At 35.6% G+C, this 25,941-nt stretch overlaps 1 protein-coding gene across 8 annotated transcripts in view; it reads left to right on the top strand.

Moving 5' to 3' along the window:
• KIAA0825 (KIAA0825 ortholog) overlaps positions 1-25,941 on the top strand; it is a 416,740-nt gene that overhangs the window by 74,187 nt on the left and 316,612 nt on the right. For all 8 annotated transcript variants that reach the window (XM_043913608.1, XM_043913607.1, XM_043913604.1 and 5 more), the window contains exons 4-5: positions 12,137-12,305; positions 15,363-16,032. In XM_043913608.1, coding sequence (XP_043769543.1) covers positions 12,137-12,305; positions 15,363-16,032 — 839 coding nt within the window. The remainder of the gene's footprint in view (positions 1-12,136; positions 12,306-15,362; positions 16,033-25,941) is intronic.

Raw genomic sequence — 25,941 nt, 5'->3', positions numbered from 1 at the left:
TGTAATCCCATCCTGGGACTTCTACAACTACCAGTGTAACTATCCTATTCTGTCCCTATCAGTGTAGGTTACAAATATGCAAACCACAGTAAAAATGTCTATTATCAAATGGTGTGTAGTGTTTCCTTTTTAAAAATTTAAAGTATAGTTAGTTATGCACTGTCAAAGAAACTGAACTGAGCAAGTGAAATTTTCCTGCAGTTTTTTCCTCATGCTTAATATGAGAATAGTTAACTTTTCATCATAAAATGGGCATAAATAACTTAAATTCAAAAGATAGCCTATATTCCAAAATTTTTTTATAAAAAGCAAAAAAATAGCATATTGCTGAGGAATTATAATTAAAATTAAAATCTTCTCCCATTTTGGGAATCCTCTCCACAAAGGCTGAAGAGAAAGAAAACTCTTCTGTTATTCAGCAGGCTTTAAACCAAAATGTCATAAACATCACAGGTGATCTGCTAAAAGACTGCAAAAGCAGAAAGGAATCACAGCCCTCTGTAAAGTCTAGTAGGTCCACCCATTACATGTAATACATGTTTTCAGGAGAGACAATATCTGTTGTAGGAAAAAATGGGGTACAAGAGGATGGTCATGTCCCAGGTCTCCAGTGAGTTCCAAATTCTTGGGACAGCCCACCAAGTGAGGATCCTTGGCTTCGTAGGAAAGAATTCAAGAGTGAGCCATAATAAAGTGAAAGCAGGTTTATTTAGAGAGATAGACCCTCCATAGGCAGTGTGGGGTCTCTCAGGAGGCGTGAGCAGTCCTGTTATATGGGGTGGTTCATTTTTACGGGCTGGGTAATTTCATAGGCTAATGAGTGGGAGGATTATGACAAGTATTTTGGGAAAGGGGCAGATATTTCCAGAGATTGGGCCACCGCCCACTCTTTGGTCTCTGTGGTCACCTCAGAACTGTCATGCTGCCCGTGGGTGTATCTTTCAGTGTATGCTTATATATTACAGTAAACACATAATGAGGCTCAAGGTCTAGTGAAGTCTAATCTTCCACCATTTTGGGCCTAGTATTTGCTAGCTGTTTTTGTGGTCCCCTGTCTTTCTTAATGGTTATATCACTCTTTTAATGATTGTGCCCTGCCTCCTTCCTTCCTGTTTCATAAAGTGAAAGAAAGTGAAGTCTCTCAGTTGTGTCTGACTCTTTGCGACCCCATGGACTGTAGCCTCCCAGGCTCCTCCGTCCATGGAATTTTCCAGGCAGGAGTACTGGAGTGGGTTGCCATTCCCTTCTCCAGGGGATCTTCCTGACCCAGGGATCGAACCCAGGTCTCCTGCATTGCAGGCAGACGCTTTACCGTCTGTGCCACCAGGGAAGTTCCCGCATACAGCCTTCAAATAGAAGAATTGACAGCATAGTTTTTCACACGTGGTTCATCCTAACTTCTCCATAATTAAAAAGCACCCGTGTAAGCTAGTTGGTGTCATCTGGTGGAGAAGCAAACTTCTTAGGTCCTTATGATAAGAAGCAGTTTTGCAAATTGAGTCAAGGCACCCTGACATCAGGCTGCTCCTTTTCACAGGCACAGGGAGACATTAGAGTTACCTCCCTTGCTGTTTGTGCTTTGAAAAGATGGCTCCCAGTTTTTTTGAGAAAGACAGTCCTGGCTGAGAAAGCTGACAAAAGATCTATCTAGTCTTCCAAGGGGTCCATTTCAGAGAGATGAAAAAGTACTTACATTTGCAGTTTCTAAGGTAAATAAGAAAAAGAAGGAGAGGGAAACCTTTTCCCTTATTTTCAACAGGGAGAATTAAGCTTCTTATTTTTAATTTGTATCTACCATTAATTTATATGTATATACATACATAGCCATATAAATGCATATATATCTTTTTAAAAAAATAGCATAATACATCATTTTTAAAAAAGCATGTATATGTGACCTAATGACACTATAGAGAATGTGTATTATAGTTTATATTATATATGTGAATATAAAATCACTATATTAAACTCAGTATAATTATGTATTTATTTAATTTATATATTCAGTATTATATACGTGTATATTGCATGACACAGTTTCTCACCCAAAGGAACTTATAAATGAAATGAGTATGAGCTTAGATTAACAAGTCACTTATCCTTATTCTAGAGAACTTTTTTCACTGATACTAAGAAAAATTTTTTAATTGAAGTACAGTTGATTTACAGCGTTGTGATAGTCTCAGGTGTATGGCAAAGTGATTCAGTTATGCATATATAGAGAGAGATGATTATATTAAAACAAAATTTAAATATTTTCTAAAAAGTGACTTTCTTTGTTCATAATGGCCTTGAGGCTCCATCAGAACAAATCGCTGAGGGACGGGACTTCCCTGGTGGTCCAGTGGTTAAGACTAGACTTCCACCTCAGGAGGCATGGGTTCCATCCCTGGTCAGGGAACCAAGATCCCACCTGCTGCAGGGCATGGCCAAAAAAAAAAAAGAGAGAGAGATAAAATGAGAGATTAGAAACAAAACCAAGTAACTGAGCTCTGATGCTTTTGTCATAGGCGGTTTCATTTTTATTTGCTAAACCATCTACAGTTATTTCCTGTCCAACCTGGTCAATAAGAAATCATATTGAGAAGTAAAACAATGATTAAAATAGTGTCCTTTGCCTTCATAAATTGTTGTTTAGGTCAAAATTCAGATGTTAGTATTAAAAAGAAAATATGACATGGAGAATAAGGATATAATTTTTAAATTAAAAATATTTTATTGCCCATATATTTAAACAAACCTAGAGCAAAACCACCTCAAGTGACCATTGATCTTCATGGGGGATAAAATAAGGGAGAGCTCTATGTGCCGTGTGCTACATTTAGAATCAAGTCTATTTTTCATCAAATTCAATTATGTTTTTATTATACTCTTGAGAATAAACATAATAGTATAGGGTGTATATATTTTTAAAAATAAAATACTGAATAATAACCATGTTTCAGAAGAGTGTAAATCATTTATGCACTCATTTATTGCCTCCTAACAGAATAGCTTTTAGGAAATTGTATGTCATGACAAATCAGTTATGCCACACTTACACTGCAGTAGTTGAATTACCCTTGGCATTTTTGTATTCTAACAGTTCTATTTATCTCTCAATGGTGTACACTGAATAAGTAATGAGCATCCATATGATATGGCTTTTCCCAATACTTTTAAAGAAGAAAACATTAGTAATTCATTTTTAAATATGGTATTTTTCCTCACCCTTGAATTTTTAAAGTTGTGTTTCTAGCAGTGACCCTGAATTCTAAGTGTGAATTCCTTCCCTCTTCTTAATATCATCAGGTTTTATGAGCCACAGGGTCTTTTGCTTCCCAAAGCAGTGATTCACCAGAATGGACTAGAATGCCCAGAGGTCACTGAACCTTCACCTGCCCTTCAAGAGAGGCTGTCATTCTCCCAGACCATTTTCACTTTTACGTCCTCATTTCCATTCAAGTCAGAGCTAGGTGACTCTTAGGTCTGACAGTGGAAATCAGTGACGGTGAATCACTTCTAACACGTATCAGCGTTGGTAGCAGGAAGGTAAGTAACCTCCCAAAGAGGGATACTGTGAATGCTGTATCCACAGACTCACCCCAGACTAAAAACCACACGTAGCACTAAAATCTTTTTTGAACTGAACAGAACTTAATATTAGCTTAACACAATCTTGAGGCATAGAAGTTGTCTTGGGCTTATAATACATCATGAATGATTTTTCTCCTCTTAATGTTCAGTTGAATAGATATATCATTCAGAGTTTCTTTTGCCTTTCTGTTTCTTAACTATGGACAGTATTTGTGTGTACCTCCGGATCTAAGTTTTGCTGGCACTGTGCAGGATTACTCCCTTTTTTTTTTTTTTTTTTAAATATAAGAAAGAACAAGAAGTACTCCCATGGATAATATCATTGGTCTTGATCCAGGAGAGGTAGGATCAGAGTGGTAGGGGAGGACGTTAACTTTATATTGTGACAGAATACTGGATAGATGGTTTCTATAAGTTTAACTATGCTCTCTGTTTCAAGGTGGCATATTAGACCACTTTCTTCTCATCATGATCTGTCAGCATTAGCTCCATTATTTGAAGTCTAGGATGTTCCAGCTTCTTTCTCCAGATTCCTATATTGTATGCCCTCAGTGCTTTCCTGAGACCTCTGCTTCAGGAGACTGAGATAAGGAGCATAAAATGTGGGATCAGTAGCTACATCAGATGATTGTTAAGAGATTCTTTCAGGTAATGCATACATTTTAGGTGTTCAACAGGTTTTAAAAGTATAACCTTTATTTTTAGGTGAGTTAGCTTTACCTACTTTTGGCCAAACAGGCCTAAGACAATAAAGAATTACTGTTTGGGATATTCCAATAAGAAATATTGTTGTATTATCTTTCCATGGGAAACAAGGAAAATGAAGTAAGTGTCTTCCTGTCTATAAGCTGTTTTAATAGCAGAAGTGTGAATAATATTGTACTAAAAATGCAGACCTGATAAAGAGATTGAGCCAGCAATAGGAGGCCACTATTCCGCAGGGAGGGTCAGCGTTAATGGTCCAGGGGGAAGTAATCCACAGCCCTGAGATGCCAACCAGAGGTGCCCGGTGAAGCCAGCTCAGCTATGAGAACAAGCACAGGGGAGGGAAAGCTCGAAGGAGACTGGGCCCTGGTAAGGAGACGTAGCTTGTGTGGCTGGCCCGTCTTTCCTGCCCATGACTAATGCCTCGAGATCTAACTCAACCCCGACAGCTTTCCCTGGGAAAGGGCCACCTCTTAAAAGGATCACTAATGCCACAGCTTTTGCTTATCACAGTCTTTATCCTAGAATTATGACTAAGAATATCATCTTATAGTACTTGGAAAGGAGTTGAGTTGGGGAGCCTGAAAGCTGGTCTTGTTATCGCCTTTATTTTTGCTTTAAAGGCTAACTGTTCCGCCCTGTATGCTCATTGCCTAAAACAGCCCTGGCACAAAGTAGGCTAGAGGTCAGACATCAGCTGTGTCTGCTTTAGCTGGTGTGACGTTAGATGAGTGGAATGGGATACAAGAAGCTATCATCAAGTGCTAGTTTTCTTTTCTGGTGAGTAGTTTACATTATAAAATGGCACATACTCAGAAAGAATTGCAGACAGCAGAAAAAGGCAGATACAAGGAAAAGTTGAGTATGGAAGGGTAGAGATGAGGAAGTTTTCTAACTCCTCTGACCCTCCTCCTCTTGTTCCTCAGAGGTAACTTACACTAATGAATTATTGTAGAACTACCCAGAAATGTTCTTTATATATAGATTTGTGCACCCCAAAATATATTCTCCTTTTTACACAGATGGGATTTGTGTGTGTACTTTACTTAGATTTTTTTTAATGTATTTTTTTAAAGTTCTGTATTCTAAGTCAGTTCCCTCTTGATGAGCATTTACATTTCTTGCAGTCTTTCTGCTCTTACTGCACACACACATGCATACGTGTGTCCTTGCTTCCTTAGGAGAGATTATGTGATGGTTTCTTAGATGTTGTATAATTAGCTGTGATAAGGTTGTTCCCCAGCCTGGCTTCCACTGTCTGCTCTCCTGCAAGCAGTGTAGGGAACTGTATGCTGTATGTCCTGCCTCCTCACGGTGTGACCATACGTATTAATTAAACCCTCAGTTTGTAACTTGCAGTCAAATCTGTGTGGCTTAGTGATTGCCTGTATCTGGGCAGTGCAGATAAAGATGTAGACTAGATGTGTTCCTGATATCAGCTGATTTTCATTATTATATATGTTCTCCTTCTCTCTTCTTTTTTCTCTTTCTCAGGAAGAGAACCAAGGGAATCATCCCAAAGTAAATGCTGGTGCAGATTTCTCACTTTTTCTCCTGTTTTCGGTTTGTGTGGTTTCATTGGGATAAGTCACATCTGACTTTAGTAACTGTGCTAATATATGGAAGCAGGGAAGCCTCCAAAGCTAAACAAGAAAGCACATGAACTTACTCTTGCTTGTCACGGATATTACACTGCCATGTCCTAATATCACTGTAGAACATTTCTGGGAAATGTTCTTTATATTGTTAACAGAGCCCTGTGCCACTTCCATGGAGCTCCTATCTACATTATGGAAAGGGATCCTGAGTCATACGTAATTTCAAGAGTGAAACTATACGTTGGTATATGATGTCAGGCTCACTCCAGCAATGTCAGGATTACCCCGCCATTGAATGGAGGTTGGGGGGTATTTCTCAATTGGTTGACTCTTTTGGAAGTGCTTTAGATTTTTTTAGATGGGTGCTTGCCCTACACTGGTCTGAACTTTACTGAAGCGATCTGGACCATTCTGAAGCCTCTGTAAACATTTGTTGTGAGGACTGGTGAGAATAACTCTGAACAAAAGGTGGATTGACAATAGATGGGACTCTTGGGAGGCTATTTATATAGTCCAGATGAGAGATGTTAAGATCCTGAGCCCCTTCTTTCACAATAGGAATGGAAAGGGAAAGATTCATTTGAGAAAGATTTAAGGAGAGTGTTGTTAATAGTATTTGGGGTCAAAGATATTTTTTTCCTGAGAGTACAGTTAAAACTTTTAGAATAACCAAAACATATCTAAAACAGAAAATAGTTTAGCAAAAATATATAATTTTCTACATTTCATTGAAATAGTTGTCTTATAAATTCTTTTCTCAGCCTTTTAAGAAATACGATCTAAAAACATCTTTGTCTCAGGAAAGTAAGTTTTCATTTCATGGCTGACTTATAGTTTAACTACATACTAGCTTTTATACATCTGTCCCTTCCCTATTAATTACCTGTTAATTCTGAGGAATTTTCATAATCTCTTTAGATGAGCTAGGTCTATCTAAAAGCCCAAAAAACTCTTTATTTACTTCACAACTATTTCTTGGTGTTTTAAAATATATCATAGTATTTTAAAAACCTTTCCCTTAGACTGAATTTATGTTGGTAAAAAGTATAAACAAGAGCAACAAAAATGTAAAAGCTTAAAAAAGCTTTTTAATGTTTGCATTTTCCATATTGTAGATATAGTCTTGAATCTCTGCCATGGCACCTCTACCCTGCTCTAAAAAATAAAAACTCTCACCTTCTATGGAAGCACACCTTTATGTCCTCTACAACCTTTACATTGAAGAAGTTCTAATACTTTTTGCTGGTAGAGCATATTTTTTTTCCCCTTTGAACTTTTTTTTGTGACTGAATAATAAAGACTATGAGTTTTAAATCCTAAAAGAGTTTCTACAGTAAACTTAAACTTATTGTCCAAATAAATAGAGTTTTAAAGTGAGCCAGCCGTGAGATTAGGTGATCAGCACTGAATTCTCAGGGGTCAGGTATCAGGGACTGCTAAGCACAGTGATTTGGTTAGTTTTCTTAGAGCATCAATATCCTCGCATATAGTCTCCTTTCCTATAGGAAGAAGCCTTTTCTGCACCCCCAGAGGCCCACTGAGGGGCTCCCTCCTGTGTTCTCCCCCCAACTCAGCACTTCGTACACACACCTCTTATCAAGTCTTACTGAGTGTGGTTCTTCATTTACCGGCCTATCTCTCTCATTGGAAAGAATTCTTTTAGGGATGGGACCATGACTTATTCATGTTTAGGTCCTTAGTGTGGATCACAGTACCTACCACATATTCTGGAAATCAGTTAATGAATATCAGATATGCTTTCATTCAGCAAGTAATTTTCCCACTCAAGGAACCTAGGATTGAATGTTGAATGAGAAAATTATATCCTTTAAAAAAAAGCATGCTGTATGTTGCATCTTAGAAATGGTTTATAAATTGATTTACACGCAGCCGCTCAGTAATGCATCCGCTTGCACACATCATTAACTTGGATAATTTAGAGTCATTATAATTAAAGCACATTGGGGTTCAGATTTATTAGGAAGTGTTGAGACATATGAAGAGGCATAGAGAATACTGTGATAAACATTCGTGTGCTCATGATGTAGTATAAGGAATAAAACCTTACCTCTACAGCTGAAACTCACTATGTGCATCTCCCCAGTCTCAGCCTACTCCCATCCCCACCCTGCATTTGGTGATATTGATCATTCCAGCACATTTCTTTTTTCTTTTAAAATGTATGTAAGTAAGTATATATTTAGTATTAAAGTAGAGTTGATTTAAAATACTATATTCATTTCACACATAGTGAAACAAATTCGTAGCACACAGTGATTCAACATTTTTATAGGTTGTGCTCAGTTTTCAAGCACATTTCTTTACACTTTTACTATGTATGATCATAATCCTGAACACTGTGTATGATCATAATCCTGAACACTGTGTGTGATCATATGGCATGCTTTCAAGCTATTACATGGTTTGCATTCATTTGTACCTTTTTTCCCATAAACATTACTTTTGTTAGATTCATTCATGTTGATAAGTGTATTTCTAGTTCATTTTCATGACTCTGTTTCATGGGATAAATGTAATTATTTAACCATTTTCTCTACTGGTGGGCATTTAGGATATTTTCAGTGGTTTTAATATTACAAATAAAGTTGGGAATATGCTTTTAGAAAGTCCTTGCTAAACCAGCTAATGGTGTACATTTGGGAATTTAAACTATTTAAGGCAGAGATTCTACATTGACATTTGATTTCTGACATTATTGGTCAATAAATGTGTTAATTGGATTTCTATTTGCTGAATTACCTTGGTTGTAATTTCACAACTGACCTTGTTTCTAAAGACAATTAGAAGTAACTTGAGCAGAAAACAACTTCAGTTCAGTTCAGTTCAGTCACTTAGTCGTGTCCAACTCTTTGTGACCCCGTGGACTGCAGCACACCAGGCCTCCCTGTCCATCACCAACTCGCAGAGCTTGCTCAAACTCATGTCCATTGATGGTGATGCCATCCAACCATCTCATCCTCTATCGTCCCCTTCTCCTCCTGCCTTCAGTCTTTTTCAGCATCAAGTTCTTCTCAACAAGTCAGTTCTTCACATCAGGCGGCCAAAGTGTTGGAGTTTCAGCTTCAGCATCAGTCTTCCCAATGAATATTCAAAACTGATTTCCTTTAGGATGGACTGGTTGTATCTCCTTGCAGTCCAAGGGATCCTCAAGAGTCTTCTCCAACACCACAGTTCAAAAGCATCAATTCTTCAGCACTCAGCTTTCTTGATAGTCTAACTCTCACATCCATACATGACTACTGGAAAAACCATAGCTTTGACTAGATGGATCTTTGTTGGCAAGGTGATGTCTCTGCTTTTCAATATGCTGTCTAGGTTGGTCATAACTTTTCTTCCAAGGAACAAGTGTCTTTTAATTTCATCGCTGCAGTCACCATCTGCAGTGATTTGGGAGCCTAAACAGTCAGCCACTGTTTCCCCATCTATTTGCCATGAAGTGATGGGACTGGATGCCATGATCTTAGTTTTCTGAATGTGAGCTTTAAGCCAACTCTTTCACTCTTATCAAGAGGCTCTTTAGCTCTTCTTCGCTTTCTGCCATAAGGGTGGTGTCATCTGCATATCTGAGGTTATTGATATTTCTCCCGGCAATCTTGATTCCAGCTTGTGCTTCATCCAGCCCAGCGTTCCTCATGATGTACTCTGCATATAAATTAAATAAGCAGGGTGACAATATGCAGCCTTGCCGTACTCCTTTTCCTGTTTGGAACCAGTCTGTTGTTCCATGTCCAGTTCTAACTGTTGCTTCCTGACCTGCATACAGATTTCTCAGGATGCAGGTCAGGTGGTCTGGTATTCCCATCTCTTTCAAAATTTTCCACAGTTTGTGGTGATCCATACAGTCCAAGGCTTTGGGCATAGTCAATAAAGCAGAAATAGATGTTTTTTCTGGAATTCTCTTGCTTTCTCGATGATCCAGCGGATGTTGGCAATTTGATCTCTGGTTCCTCTGCCTTCTCTAAAACCAGCTTAAACCAAAATAAAGACAAGTGTCATGTTATTTCTGAAAAACTAGATGAAGATCTTGCATCATTTAAGTCTATTGATATATAGACCTCATCCCACCCAAGATTACCATCTCTATCAGCAATATTACTGCACATATATGTTAAATGTTACCTTTTAGATGTTGAATATTAATTTTTAAATTATTATTGACATTAAAGAAGAAAAAAATCCCAAGTTACATTACAAACTGACATTCATCTTAAATTTTGAAAATACTCATTTGTATAATAATTAGGCAATAAATCTCAAGACTTCAGCAGGATGTATAGACAGTGGTGAATGGCAGAATGACACGTTATATACAGCTAACTAAAAACAAAATCAGGTAGCGATGAATTCTATCACCTTAAAATTTGTGACAAATGATTTTAAAAGCCAGCTCAACTGTCTTCAGTTTGTATCAGTGAGGGAGGTCCTCTGAAATGCAACTGCTCAATCCCTATATCAGTGTTTGAACAAATTACTGAAATATCTAGCTCTCTGAAGGCTTTACTCTATTTATAAGTTGTTGTTATTGGCCTCTACCCAGATTCAGATGTTAGAGATTAGCCTAAAAGCTGAGTCTTGATTGAAATAGATTTAGGTAGACTAGCAGCTGAGCCTGTCTGGTTCACGTTGCTGCAGTCTGTTAGGTCTCACTGAATGAGACACAGGAGGATGCTCTAATAAAAACCTTTGATATCCAGTCCCTGGAGTCAAGGTGTGAGCTTAGGGCATCGTGTTTCTCGGTTCATAGAAGTGCATACGTAAATGGAGAAGATATATGCCAGTCTTGTGCCAGACTTAGAACTGGTATTCCTGAATAAGCCTGTCTCATCAGAAAACTGAATGGCCTGTGGCCTAAGGAGCTATTGTTTTTCTTGTAAGTTCTTTGTTTTCATGAAAAGGCTCTTTGATTCTCAGAATGTGTTTGTTTCAAAGTAATTCGGTTTGAATTCACTCATGCTCAGAAGTCTCCTGAAAAGCTTTCCTTAGAAATTTACAGTTTATGTTTTATATGCAAGCAATACCTTATACATTTTGAAGAAAAGAATTTCATATGATATCGATTTTAATTATCAGAGCTTGGTTTCCAAAACCTACCTGTTTTTATCACATGTTGATAATGAACAGCAAGGATATTTTCAAAACAGTAGCAACCTTTTTGGTAACAGATGTTTCTTTATACTATTAAGAGGCAAATGCATAACTGAGGTGAAGGGATTCAGCTTCAAAATAACTTTCCTGTTTATAAGCTTTCTTGCAGTTTAGATATGCTGCCATCAGGTGGTAGTAATATGTCATATCCATGTGGCTCCACAGATGACATTGTGCTTAAGGTCATCACAAAGATTTATAATAATTAATGCAGATTTGTAAGTGAAAATTAAAATAACATATTACATCTTTTTAGTTCCAGAGCTGAAGATACTTCTAATGGAATTTTTAAAACGTGTGTGTTGGTAGATGCAATTGGGCATGTTTTCTCTCTTCGTTTATGTGTTTACTTAAAACGAAGAGTTTCATCTTACGCCTTCAAAAATTTTAGAAAATACAGAAAAGTAAAATTAAAAACACCAAATTTTCATCACTCAAAGATGATTGTTTTTAACCTTTTGTTTCATTTTCTTCCAGTCTTATTTTCTTAACATGCAGTCTTTAGTATATTTTGGGTTTTTTGTTTTTTTTGGCGGGGGGAGTAGAATTTAATGGCAGGAAAAGGTATTTAGCCGTAGTAACTGTATATACAGCATATATCTTTTATAACTTTTAAAACTGTAACTTCTTTGTAACTGTTTTATGATTTCTTAATTTGGGTTGATTGAGGTTTTACATAATTTAGTCATTCATATATTAGTAGATAATATATGTTTCTGATTTCGGTCATCAGGAGTATTTTATCTCTGTCTTCCATCCGTTGCCTACCAAGAGGATCATTATTTCATTGCAAATATGCTTGAATTTTTATTTAACACAGATGAATTTCTAATAATCTTTTAGTAGCTAGATGTGTTTCCTCTGTTGCATTTAAACTGCCAGAAAATTTGAACTTCCAGTTTTCAATTATGAATGAAAATATATAGTTTTCCTGTTTCTATTTCCTGTTACTATCATATGGATGTTTTATAATTTTGTAAATTGTGTGTCACCAGGTACTGCATATAAACATTTTAGGACCCTATGATATTATGTGACAGCTCCATTATCTACTTCCTACCAAAATAATTTTTTTCTTTTCTTTTTTATAGCATAGAACGTTGCATTAAAGAAATACAGTCTGAAGTTAACAAACAGTGTCCAGATGTACAGCTGCAAACGATGACTGACTGCTTTGAATGGCTAAATAATTATAATTATAATTCATCCAAGTCACCGTCCATTCCCCATGGAGATCTGATAAAATTTCTCAAAATACTGGTAAAAATATATATAATCTTTGTTTTAATGGTGGAGTGGGGTGGGTGAACCTGGAATACATTTCATCCAGTTTCCATATATAAATATTTATTTCACTGACCATATTCGCCTGTCATATCTAGGGTTTGTGTTTTGTTTTACTTCTCTATCTGCAGTGGAATCCAGTGAGCTATGTGTTTTTATTTTCTACTGTGACTTTTATCATAAAATGAAGTTTATGTAAGTGGGCATTAAGCATTATAATTCCTGGGTGACTTGTGGTATGATATTTGCCATATCAGCATCACAAAATGTATTGAAATGTACCACAATTGTCCATCAGAAAATTTGGTATTTATTACATTTTGCGTCCCTTCACAACTACTCATTTTCCTGGGCTCATTATTAAGCACAATAAGATCAGCATTGATTGTGTCTGTTAAGGAGCCTTGTCCACCACTCCATTCATTCCCAACCTGCAGGCATATCTAATTCTTTTCAATCAAGGCAGCAATTTCTACAAGACCGCTGTTAATTGATGGAATATTATTACATTGGTCACTCTTGGATACTGACCATGCTCTATGTTAGACAGGTTTTTATAGCCTTCAAGAAGAATACTTATTTTATTTTACTTATATCTACAAAGGCAACAAGCTTGCAAAATCAGTTTCCTAGGGAAATAGCACAGTTGTTAGAAAGCAGGATTTCTGTAGCTATGGTTTTAATTTAATTTAGGGGCGAAAAAAATGGCACTGTTTTTGTCTAAACATCAAACCTTGACTCGGGCAGATGTGGAAAATATCTTGAGGTTGTAGATGGCTTAGGATGACAGAATCCGATGAAAATAATTTTTGGCTGTTATTATTATTGCAGATGTCTCTTTAATGTTTCCAGAGTAATAAAAGGAAGAGAAAGGAAGATTATGTGCCCTGAAGGCTTATTCTTTTAAGAAAATCCTCTCACCCATTATCTCTTGAAGGTGGAGCCTTGAAGAATAAATATGGATATAGTTATTCCTTTAATTTCTATTAAGAGCCATGTGTAGTGAATTTCATTAATATTGATGTAATAATGCTTTCTCATTTAATTAAAAGCAAAAGCTTTTAATTATCTTTTAATCTGTCACACATAAGTCATTCTCTATTCACTGCAGGGCAAAGGCCGCCTTAGTTTTGCTCAAATTCATTAGACTGGTAGGCCCCTTCCAGACCTAGGTTTTTCTTTTTTTTTTTTTTGTAACATAATTGATCATGTTATTTTGAGAACAGAACCACATTATTAAAACAGATCCAGATTAAAACGACCTTATCAAATTTTTACATGCGGAAAGTGTCAATCTTGACAGTATTTTTTCATACCTCAATTTTTTTTCCCATAGAATGTTTTTATTTATTAATTATCTAACTATTTAAACAAGGAACAGAGGTTCTCATTATGGCAGTTATATAAAGTCATTTTCAAAATTTAAGCAATCAATACCTAACACATGTTTTAAACCTCTGTAATCTATTATTCCTTAAATGTTTGCTTGATCAAGTATTTACAGTTATTGACTGATTTAAAGAAACCCACGTTTGAGGCACTAATAAGACCAGTTTTTCTCTACAGAATTTACCATAATGCTGGTGTTCTGGACTCTTGTCTAAGGACATTTGTTTTCCAGAAAGTATCAAAAAGAACTAAATAGAAGAAAGAGAGAAAGTGGAGCTTCAGAAAAGTCAGTTTACTTTTTGGTTCTCCAGAGTGTAGATGGAAAGAACGTGGATGAGGAGAATGAAACCAGGCATCCATTCTTGGTCCCGTGCTTTATTGCATGTGACATTTGGAAAGTAACTTAAACGTGCTGCACTCTAGTGTCCTTCTCTGTAAATTGGGGTCTTAAGTATCTGCATCACAGAGTTTTCCTTATGAATAAGTCAGAGACTCTAGAGAAAAGTACTTTTTATATAGTAGACTGCTATATGGATATTAAGTATTATTATTTATTACAGATAGAACATCAAATCAGACATCACAGTGCTTAGAATCACTGAGAGGGTGCCCTAGAATTTGTCTCAGAGTTGTTCATGATTCTGAGTCACAAATACCTGTGTTACCTTTGTCAATAAGAGATTTCAAAGCTGGACTGATTTTAGACTGCTTGGACCTTGCTTCCATTTAAAAAAAAAAAGATAAAAAGCAGCTTGTTGCTACTTAGAGAATATAAGCTAATGTCCATACGACCTGAAATGGACATTAGGAGAGTAGCATGTAAAGAGAATGTGTGTATTTAATTCAAAGTCCAAAAAGAAAGTAATTTTTTTGTCCCTTTTCTATTCTTAATTACACCTACAATTGTTTCTGTCAGTTAACGCAGAAAGTGTAAAAAAAATTTTTCATATCTTTTGAAGAACAATTCTGAGAGTGTTTTTTTCTCATTTTGAGTTAGTTATTTCTTTGGAGAGAACTGAAAAATTCTCAGTCTAATTTCCAAAGTAAAATCTTTCTTAATGTGACTCAAAAAGAAATTTAAATGAAAGTTAAAATCTTCAAATGTATTAAACTATATTTCTCAGGATGGCAGCTATTAGTAAGCCCTAGGCATAATACTTTGTTTAAAGGTCTCCATTCTCTATGTTCATTTGGGGTTTTATAATAATAAGTATACTCATTCAGGCATGAAAATTATCTACTAGGTATTAATTAGGGGTGTCATCTTGAATTTATTTTGTCTTAGGGGTACATTTTAGTTGATATTTTACTATAGATTTTTATTTAGAATTTTTACGCTAATGCTTCCATACAGCTCAGGTTATATCAGGAATGGATAATAATGAAGAAAAAACTGTGTGTCTAGAAATCTGATTGAAAAATTCGCTCATCATCTGGGCTTTACAAAACTTAACAGACCACAAAGCTAATATTCTAAAATGTCCAAACTGATTAAATTTCAAAGGCAAAAAAAAAAATTTTTTTTAAATCATAGTATTGATTCTTGAATTGAAATGAATTATGAAATTCTATGTATCTGTAGAAATCATTTTCTCCTTCTACTCTTAAAATCACATTTCTAACATTATGATTTACTTTTATTAGCAAGATTTGTTGAAGAATGAACAAAATCAAGAAGAGATGGTATTGAATTTACTTTGGGACCTCTCCTGCCAGAGCAGTGTTTCATTCCCATCCACTGTAAGTGGAGCATCTTTCCATTTCCTCTCTAGGGCTTCTCTTCATTCTGTTGAAGATCATTCCTCAATGGATGTAAAGTCTGTATGGGATGATATAAGATTACATCTTCGACGCTTCTTAGTGAACAAATTACAAAGCCACAATGAAATAAACAATTCACAGCAAAAAATTCTGTTGAAAAATCAGTGCATACAGCAACTCTTATTTCTTTATCCAGAATCAGAAGTTACAAGCAAGTACCAAAGCATACAGAATAAACTGCTGACCAAACTTCTGCAGAACTGTTTTCCTTCTTTTAGCAGAGAATCAAATTTAGACATAATGGCTGATACATACCAAGGTACAATGCTTAAGTTATACTCAATGATAAAAGAGGATTTTAACACACTACATGATATTTTAGCTCCATCCTCAACAGTGAAATTCATTCAAGAAACTTACCTGGATACTGTTACAGAAGAAATGGCAAAATTTCTTGAAAATTTTTGTGAGCTGCAGTTCAAAGAAAGTGCTGCCCGTGTGGTTAAAACAAGCAAGAGCTCCAGCAGGCATAGAGGAACAGTGCATGCTTTGGGTTAGTGACTTTTTTACATTTCTGTTTGGTTTAACTTAAACCTTTTAAAATCTTCAATTTCCTAACTTTTCTATTTGGTTAAACTTAATTGCAAACTTGAAAATAAATCAGAAAATAAATGTTGTAAAATTTTCCACTTCACATTTCTTTTACGCTTTTCTTTTTCTATAAGTATGTAGTAATAGAAATGGTTTCTTTCCTGTCATTAAATTGTTGAAGATTTTGGAATGTAAGTCAGAAATATTACCAGTAAAACGTTCAGTTTTCTAATCACATAAATTACTGGATGAAACATTTAACTCATTGTATCTTCCAAGGCTGAAGCATTAAGGAAAGAGAATGGTTGAACATTTTTTGACATTTTCACTAATTAAAATTGGAAGTTTAAAATTCTGACATTTTAGTCAGCCGATGCCAATATAGACCTACTATGAAATGCTAATTATAAAATTCTATATTATAATTGGTTGTGGAAGCTAGCATTAGCTATAGCTGATTTTAAAAGTTCCTCTGATGTTGTTCCTGTAAGAATATATACAGTGAAAGAGGGTTTGAAGATTCTTAATTTTAATCAAAAGATAAAGAAGAATCTGTTATAATACATTTTCCTTGTCATTTTAGTTTCTTACCAGTGAAGAAAAATTAAGGTTGAAAATATGATTATTTTGAAAATTATGATTACTCAAGCTTTTACATAGAATGCTGAGATATAATTCTAAATAGATTCCTAAACTGTATTTTTATTCATAATTATTTAAGAATTATCATTTGGTGACTTGTTTTTTAATTTATAATCATATCATAAAATTTCCATAGCTCACTGTATTTTACCTACCTTCATTAATAAGATACCAGGATACCAAATTGCTCTGATATATGAATATATTATATGAACATGATGTGTGAATTTTCCAATAATTTAATGTTTTCTCTTAGAATATTTATTTTCTTTGGGAAACCATCACATCACAGAGTAGAGATGCATCATCCAAGTTGAGGTCACAGCAGAATACAAACTCAGTTCATTTAGGAACATTGCAGTTTTACTCAAAGTAAATAGATCTTCATTTTAATTATTACATAAATTTTAAATGTATTTTCACAAGTACACTTATTTTATAATTTTTATGTTCTCTCAGAAAATTTCTGGTTACTTGTGCTTTCAATATGAAAGTTTTATATGTGCTAAATAAAGTTTAGTTTATAACAGAAGAAAAGACCTATATCATTAAAAATATGTGTAAGTTGCTATGGAGTCTTTAGGGCTGGTAATGAAGTGTTTTCCATTCATAAGAGAGAACTATGTGTGTTGGCTTTAACACCAAAATTTGAAGCCCTTTCCAAAAGTCCAAACGCACTGAACTTTCTCAAGCTGCTTTATCTGAACTTTGGTATAAATCACTTGTTAAGTGAATATTTTCCTTGTGCCAAACACTGTAATAAGCACATCCCTTTCCTTAATATCCCAATTTCATAAACAAAGAGAGAAGTTTAGAAAGATTAACTTGCTTTTGGTCCTTTGCCCCAAGTCAGGATTCACATGTAGGTCTTTATGTCTTCAAGACACATGTTCTTTACCATCATGGTATTGGGCTTTAAAGTGTAAAATTAAATGTTTTGTCTTTGTAAAAGAAATTTCAAATGGCGCTGTTCAAGTGGGCTGCCTAAAAATCAGTTCAGTTCAGCCTTGTTGAGCACCTGCCATAGGCAAGGCATTTAGCAGCTACCATATTGAGGGTTTCTAAGCTAGACATGATAAAGGGAAGAAATCTAAATGAGTTAACTGCTGCTAAGGCTGTAACAGAGAGCAGTCATATTTTCCAATAATATTTAGCCCAATGACCAAGTTTTTGTTTATTAAAGAAATACAGTTTGAGACTAGCAAAATAATAATTTATTAATATTTATAAATAATTTATAATAATTTATAGTCCTATGTAAATAGAATCTAGATCAGCTTGAATGGGTTATATATTATCTTTTGTATATGTCTATGTGTTTATTCACCAAGTCTTTGATATTTTGCCTGAAACCCTAAACATTCTCTTAAGTAACAATAGCTCCACATTTATCGGGTCAGACATTGCAATGTGTTATTTCATTCTAACCACCCAGCAAGGTAGGTCACATTATTTATCTCTATTATATAGTGAGAAAAGTAAGACATAGAGATATTAAGTAAATCTGGTCAAGGTTACAACGTGAAGCCAGGACAGCCTGTCTGACTGGGGTGTCCTGACTCTATCATTATGCTCTATTACCTAAAAGAACAGGACAGATATAGCTCATTCCATTAAGAACACTGTTTGAATGCTCTGTAAGCTCAGATCTACTTTAGTGTTGTCATTGTTTTACTTTCCTCTAAACTATCCCACACTCTTCTCATTCAAAGAGATAACTTAAGCAGACCTTGTATATACACTAGTCTTTTCTTCCCCAGCTCTATTGAGATATAATTGACATACAGCATTTTGTAATTTTAAGATGTACAGTGTGTTGATTTGTACCCTTCATATTTCAAAACGATTGCCACAGTCATGTTACATAATTACCATTACTTTGGTATGGTGAGAACATTTAAGATTTACTTTCTTATCAGTTTTCAAGTATATAATACATTATAATTTCTATAATTGCAATGCTCTACATTAGACCCCCAGAAATCACAAATCTTCTAACTGGAAGTTTGTACCCTTTGACCAATATCTTCTCCATCCACCATCCCCTGGTAACCACCTTAATACTCTGTTTCTTTGAGTTTAGTATTTTTTAGATTTCACATTATAAGTGTTATCATATTTATCTGTCTTTCTTTGACCATCTAACTTATTTCACTTAGCGTAATGCCTCCAAGGTCCATCCGTGTTGTTGCAAATTGCAGGATTTTCTTCTTTCTCATGACTGAATAGTATTCCATTTTATGTCTCTCAATCTCACATATTCTTTATCCATTCATTCATATGGAGTAGGAAATGGCAACCCAGTCTAATATTCTTGCCGGAGAATTCTATGGACAGAGGATCCCGGCAGGCTCCGGTTCATGGGGTCACAAAGAGTTGGACACGACTGAGCAGCTAAGCACATTCATTCATAAATGGACCCTCAGGATGTTACCTTATTTTGGCTATTGTGATTAACGCTGCAGTAAACGTGGAAGTGCAGCTAGCTCTTTGATATCTTGTTTTCATTGCCATTAGATATATATCCAGAAGTAGGATTGCTGATGGTTTTTCTATTTTTCATTTTTTTTGTGGAACATCACCATTTGCTACAGTGTCTGTAATACCAATTTATGTGCCTACCAACGGTGCACATGGGTTCCCTTTTCTCTACATCATCACCAATGCTTGTTATCTATTGCCTTTTTCATGATAGCAAAGTGTAAGATGATATATCATTGTGGTTTTGGTTTGGATTTCTCTGATGACGAGTGATCTTGAGCATCTTTTCATGTACCTGTTGGCCATCTGTATGTCTTCTTTGGAAAAATGTGTCTTCTGGTCCTCTTCCCACGGTTTAATCGGATTTTTGTTGTTGTTGTTATGGAGTTGTATGAGTTCTTTAAGTATTTTGGATATTAATTTCTTACTAAGTATATGGTTTGCAAGTATTTCTCCCTATCAAAGATTTTTTTTTTTTTTTTTTTTTTTTGGTGGATAGTTCCTTTTGCTGTGCATAAGCTTTCCAGTTTGATGTAGTACCACTTATTAATTTTTGCTTTTGGTATTATATCCAAAAAATCATTGCCCAGACCAACATTAGGGAACTTTTTCATTATCTAGGAGTTTTACGGTTCCAGGTCTTAGGTTTCAGTTTAATCCACTTTGAGTTGATTTTTGTATGTGTTGCAAGATAAGGTACAGTTTCATTCTTTTGCATGTTTTATCTACTTTTCCCAACACCATTTATTTAATCCTTTACCCAATGAGTATTCTTGGTTCCCTTGTCAAATACTGGTTGACCATATATGCAAGAGTTTATTTCTGGGTTCTCAATTCTGTTCTATTGGTCTATGGGTCTATTTTTATGTTTTGTTATTTGAAGAAAATGATGAAATAATGTCATAATGTAAACATCACAGACTCTTAGTGGTTTGGTAATCTATCTTAGGAAAAAAAAAGAGTATTATTTTTGCAGACACTCTTTTTTTAATTGGGATTTTATTTTACTTATTCATTTTTGTTTTACTTTTTGACTATGCTGCACAGCGTGTGGGATCTTAGTTCCTAGGCCAGGGATCAAATCCATACCCCCTGCACTGAAAGCACAGAATCTTAACCATTGGAACACCAGGGAAGTCCCTAGAAAATAAGTGATTAAATCATTAAATTGCTTTTAAAATTGTATTTTCTTTGGATTTAAGAAAAGATATTGCCTCTTTTCTCAGTGCTTGAAAAAGAGAGGATTGTTTATGTGTAGTAAGTTTAGTTAGATAAATTCACTGTGTTTTAATATGTAAGAATATAGTTAGAAAACTTCAATCATAGTATAAATGTCACGATCCCCTGTCTATCTTACATTGAATTTTCCTTAAGGTGATTGTTAGCTTGAAAGGGAAAGACTTAAGAGTATATGATACACGCCTTTGAGTGTTCTGAAGGTTTCTAAAGATCTGCAGTGGATGAGAGGTTGAAACTTAGTGGCCTCTACCCGTCCCGTTTCTCAATTCCTTTATATTTTGTTTCAGGAAGATTGGGGAGTAGGGGAAACAGAATCCCTCTAGGGATGAAAAGATCCTTTAGAGTAAAGAAGACCCTCAAGTCAAGATAAAGGTAGAATTTTGACTATGAAGGCACAGATCACAACTGGAAAGTAGGTCAGTCAAAACCACCCTAATTTCTCTCCTACTCCTCAAGTATCTCTGATTGGCTGAGTGATGCTCTCAAGGAAATTTAAAGTATACTGAGGCCAGTATGCAAAGTGTGTACAAAAGAAGCATCTCTATGGTATTGTTGCAGAAGAGACCAAGTCTCCTAGAAAGATACCACATCTCTTGACCCTGTTGTGTTCATGAGACGGAGGGGAAGATCTCCATTAGCTCTCTGATGTCAACTATGCTTGTTGTTTTCTAACCCCACATTAGTAGATGCTGCAATTTCAAATAATACAAAACAGTACTGGGGAAAAAAAAATTCTTAAGAGAAAGTTGTATCTTTATTCAGTTATCACAAGTTCCTTTAAAATAATAATACAATTTCAGGGGTTTTTGTTGTAACATTTTTGAAAATACTAATAAATGATATCGTTGATTAGCTTTGTTTTTTACCCACTGTTTTATCATACTTGCTAGTCTTTAATGAAATACTGGTACATTCTTTGTTTATAAGTACTTGCTCTCAAAAGGTGAAAAGTACAGTTATCAGAGTCAAGTGTGCTTGCCTGAAGCTCTCACCCCCTTGTTTATGCAACCTTAGATAAGTCGTTTTACCTCTTCATATCATTCTGTTGATAACCGATAAAAGGAAAGGGTTGTATTAGATAGTGTATCTAAGCTTTAACTTTAAACTTATCTGACTTTGTGACTTGCAAATTATTCCGCGACCAGATTTTATACCTACAGGTTGTCATTGGAAACTGTCATCATTATTTTCTCTACTGACTGACTGGACAGCTGTATTAACTGGCTGAGTGTGTGACTTTGTGTGCCTCCATCACAAATACGAAAACATCCTTTAGATTTTTATCTGTGTGACTTTTCTCCCCCAGTGAAACTTGAAGATAACAGTGTGGAAACTTCTCACTTCCTGCAATTGCATTTTTGACGAGGTTAGGAGGGTGAAGAGGGGAGTCTGTGATTAAGCAAAAACAGGAAGTAGAGTCCCTCCTTCCAGCTGACATCTGAAGCTATTCCTAGAAATTCTTTTTTGGGGCTTCCCCTTTGATCCCACAACCAACTGTTCCTGTTTTGTTTTATTTTTCATTTCAATTTTTTGGTCATTGTAGCTTTTTCAATCAGATCATTGAAAATTAAGATCACAGGCAAGAAATGGAAATACGATATTATTCTATATTGTTGATTGAAAAGAAATTGATATGCCTTTTCTCTGGCATGTATTTAAAGCAGAGATTTAATAGTGACTGTGTTTTTTCCTGGGGAAGAACCAGCTTGTTTCTGCAATGTTGTATACAGTACACATGGACTAAATACTTTTTCTAAAAAAGTGTCTCTGTATCCATACAAACCCCTCTGTAAGTACAAAAAGCCTCAGAATTAGGCCTGTAAAGCATGGAAGCGTGATTGATATTAAGAGTCTGTGAATAAGAATTTGACAAGCTATATAATAATGAAACAGTTGTACACAAATTGAACTTGTGTAAATAATTTTAGTATTTTTTTTCAGCATGTGAAGCAAGTCAAAAGTGATTTGAGTCTTGGCATAATTGATCCTAAAGCCATCCCTCCTACCAGTTCAGTTACATGGCATGTTCAGAGCTTTCTTGAGACTTCTAGAATGTGCTCATGCATCCATGCCATCAGTAGAGATAGTGGGCTTGTCTTCCCTTTTTATGAGCCAGGAGGATATTTTCCACTCAACCTAACTCCTTTCTGTACCGTCTGCCTCTCTGCAGTAAAAGTATACAGGGTGATCCATCAAGGTGAGGGTGAGAGCTAGAGCCATTTAGTTTTATTTCATCCTTTGTACAAGAGGACAAATTTTTTATGCCATTTAAGAAAGTGTTCTCTGTGTTAAAAGTCATTCCCAGCCATTCCGATTCTTGAGTTTTAGTAAAGCACAAATGGCCTAGGCTCCATTTTACACTAAAAACTTAAATAAAGTATATACTTTGCAAAGGATACTACTCAGAACATGATTTCACCATTAATTTTTGTTAATATTTTCTCATTGATCATCTTCATTTTTCCTTGTTCAGTTCAGTTCAGTCGCTCAGTCGTGTCTGACTCTTTGCGACTCCATGGACTGCAGCACGCCAGGCTTCCCTGTCCATCATCAGTCCCAGAGCTTACTCAAACTCATGTCCATTGAGTCAGTGATGCCATCCAACCATCTCATCCTCTGTCGCCCCCCTTTCCTCCTGCCTTCAATCTTTCCCAGCATCAGTGTCTTTTCAAATGAGTCAGTTCTTTGCATCAGGTGGCCAAAGTATTAGAGTTGCAGCTTCTGTATCAGTCCTTCCAATGAACACCCAGGACTGATCTCCTTTAGGATGGACTGGTTGGATCTCCTTGCAGTCCAAGGGACTCTCAAGAGTCTTCTCCAACACCACAGTTCAAAAGCATCAATTGTTCAGCACTCAGCTTTCTTTATAGTCCAGCTCTCACATCCATACATGACTACTGGAAAAACTATAGCTTTGACTAGATGGACCTTTGTTGGCAAAGTAATTTCTCTGCTTTTTCATATGCTGTCTAGGTTGGTCATAGCTTTTTCTTCCAAAGAGCAAGTGTCTTTTAATTTCATGGCTGCAGTCATCATCTGCAGTGATTTTGGAGGCCCCCCAAATTTTCTTTGTTATGTATTTATAAATATATAAAGTCAGGTACATAATAGGTGCTCTTTTTTTAGATCCTTTTAATTTGCTGTGCACCTTGCCAAGCACTTTATATATTGATACACCATTTGATTCTTATAACATGTCTGAAAATTTGAATATTATCCCTACCTTATAGTTACAGAAGCTGAGGTTGGATAAGCCTTTCTCAAAGGCCCACTGCTGGGATGTATCTCGACTGTAATTCAAATACATTGCTGAATTATGACCAAAACTATTCTCTTAAATACTATCTCTTTCTGAATGAATTCACTTGCAAGATCAGAAACCATTTTATAATTTGAAGAGTAATTCCCATGAGCCACAGATCCTTATTTTTATGTTGGACTTACTGCAGTTGTAACACACATATTGATTCTTTGCATATACATTTAAAGAAACTTCAATTTTGAAAGCAACTATTATACTAACAGAGTGCAAAGCTACATCACTGCATTTTCTGCTCTGGAAAGATTTAGAAAGGGGAAAAAAAATCCAAGACTTCTATATATTAACATATGAAAAGGAAAATAATAATGTTAGTTTTTTACTTAATATAAAAAATATGTGGAAGAGTCTCTCGTTTCTAGAGAATTAGGTAATCTACTTACCTTTAAGGTTTTACCAGAGTTAGGCTAAAAGTAACTGTTACTGAAATAGTTGAAGCAATTGCTGCCAGGTTTAAGATCCTTTTTGTCATAATTAATAATAAACCTAAAGATTAGCAGTATGTGTGCAAGATGCTTCCACCTTTGGTTGTTGTTTTTTTTTTTTAAGCCTCTCTTTGCTCCATCACCAATATGAAATTAAGCAGTGCAGCAACTCCAGATCTTGTTTCATTGGTGGGAAAAAAATTACAGCGTTTTCGCTGGTTAGCAAATCAAGGTGGAGATGAAACTAAGGTTAGGAGTATCTTCCCACTATACCTCCGTACCTCGTTAAAAATGCATGTGTGCGTGCTAAATCACTTCAGTCGTGTCCGACTCTGAGTGACCCTACGGACTGTAGCCCACCAGGCTCCTCTGTCCATGGGATTCTCCAGGCAAGAATACTGGAGTGGGTTGCCATGCCCTCCTCCAGGTGAATCTTCCCAACCCAGGGGTCAAACCCGTATCTCTTATGTCTCCTACATCAGCAGGCGAGTTCTTTATCACTAGCACCACTTGATAAGAAAATGAACAAATGGAATTCATCATTCTAGTGTTATTTGAACACTAGAATTTTTCCCCTAAGGAGGTGGTGTTTTAAAATTCTTCCTACTAAAGGTTTTATCATCTGTAAAAATTATTTATTTGATTTAAAACTATGAGAAAAATGACTATGTGTATGTGCATAAGGGGAGGATGTTTGTTATGTGCTTGGGTAGGTACATGATATTTTTGCATATGTACACGTATCTTTATTTACCTAAAATGTTTTTCTGCTAAATATGTGACTAGCTTTCTGACCCCATTATTTCACATTAAATCTTCAGAGACTTCTGAATTTTGTTTTAAAGACATTAAAGCAACAAAAATGGAAAGTATATTCTGGAGAGAAAGTGGATGCTGTTTAGTTTTGGTAATATTTTTGCTTCCATGTAGCAACAATTAGCAATTATCGACTTCCTCTCATGTGTTCTTCCTAAAGGTAGAAAGAATATTTTATTAGGCATGTTCTGTAAGACATTCAGTTACTAAGGATGGTAGATAAAAATGACTTGGTAATTTCTCATGAAGGCTTCCCTGGTGGCTCAGTGGTAAAGAATCTGCCTGCAGTGCAGCAGATGTGGGTTCAACCCTTGGTGGGGAAGGTCCCCTGGAGAAGCAAATGGCAGTCCACTCCAGTATTCTTGCCTGGGAAATCCCACGGACAGAGGAGCCTGGCAGGCAGCAGGCCGTGGTATTTCAAGAGTCGGACACAGCTTAGCGATTAAACTACCATACATGAGGGGTCATAGGTCAGCTTGAGATTTATGTCCCTTATTAACTGTTCAATAACAGTTTTCAAAATTAGGAAGAGATTGAAATCCTGAGATTTTTAAAACTCTTATTTTTTTTAACTTGGAAAAAGAAATTATCTAGTTAAAAATATGTGACATATTAAGAAAAGAGTGAAAATAACTGTAAGCAAATTATTGGAAAAAAGTTTAGAATAAGATTATTCTAAAAGCAAACATTTATTTTGCAGCTCTTCTATACTGAGCAAAAAATGTGGATAAGTAATACAGATGGAGGTGGTTGCAGGCTAGAAATTCAAGTTCTATAGAAAGTGAGTTGATACGTAACTAATATGCCTTGTCTAAAACTTTTCTGCTTTCCCCCGCTGACATTATTTATGTCATTCTATGTCTTAATATATAAACACAATGATAAATGTGAATGCTGAGCTCTGCTGTTTTAGGTAAAAATGTTTACAGGTTTATAGTTTTATAGGTCA

The sequence above is a fragment of the Cervus elaphus genome, chromosome 9, assembly GCF_910594005.1.
Source record: "Cervus elaphus chromosome 9, mCerEla1.1, whole genome shotgun sequence".
Classification (NCBI taxonomy): Eukaryota; Metazoa; Chordata; class Mammalia; order Artiodactyla; family Cervidae; genus Cervus; species Cervus elaphus.
The sequence above is the reverse complement of the archived record's forward strand: the minus strand, read 5'-3'. Positions and strand labels throughout refer to the sequence as shown.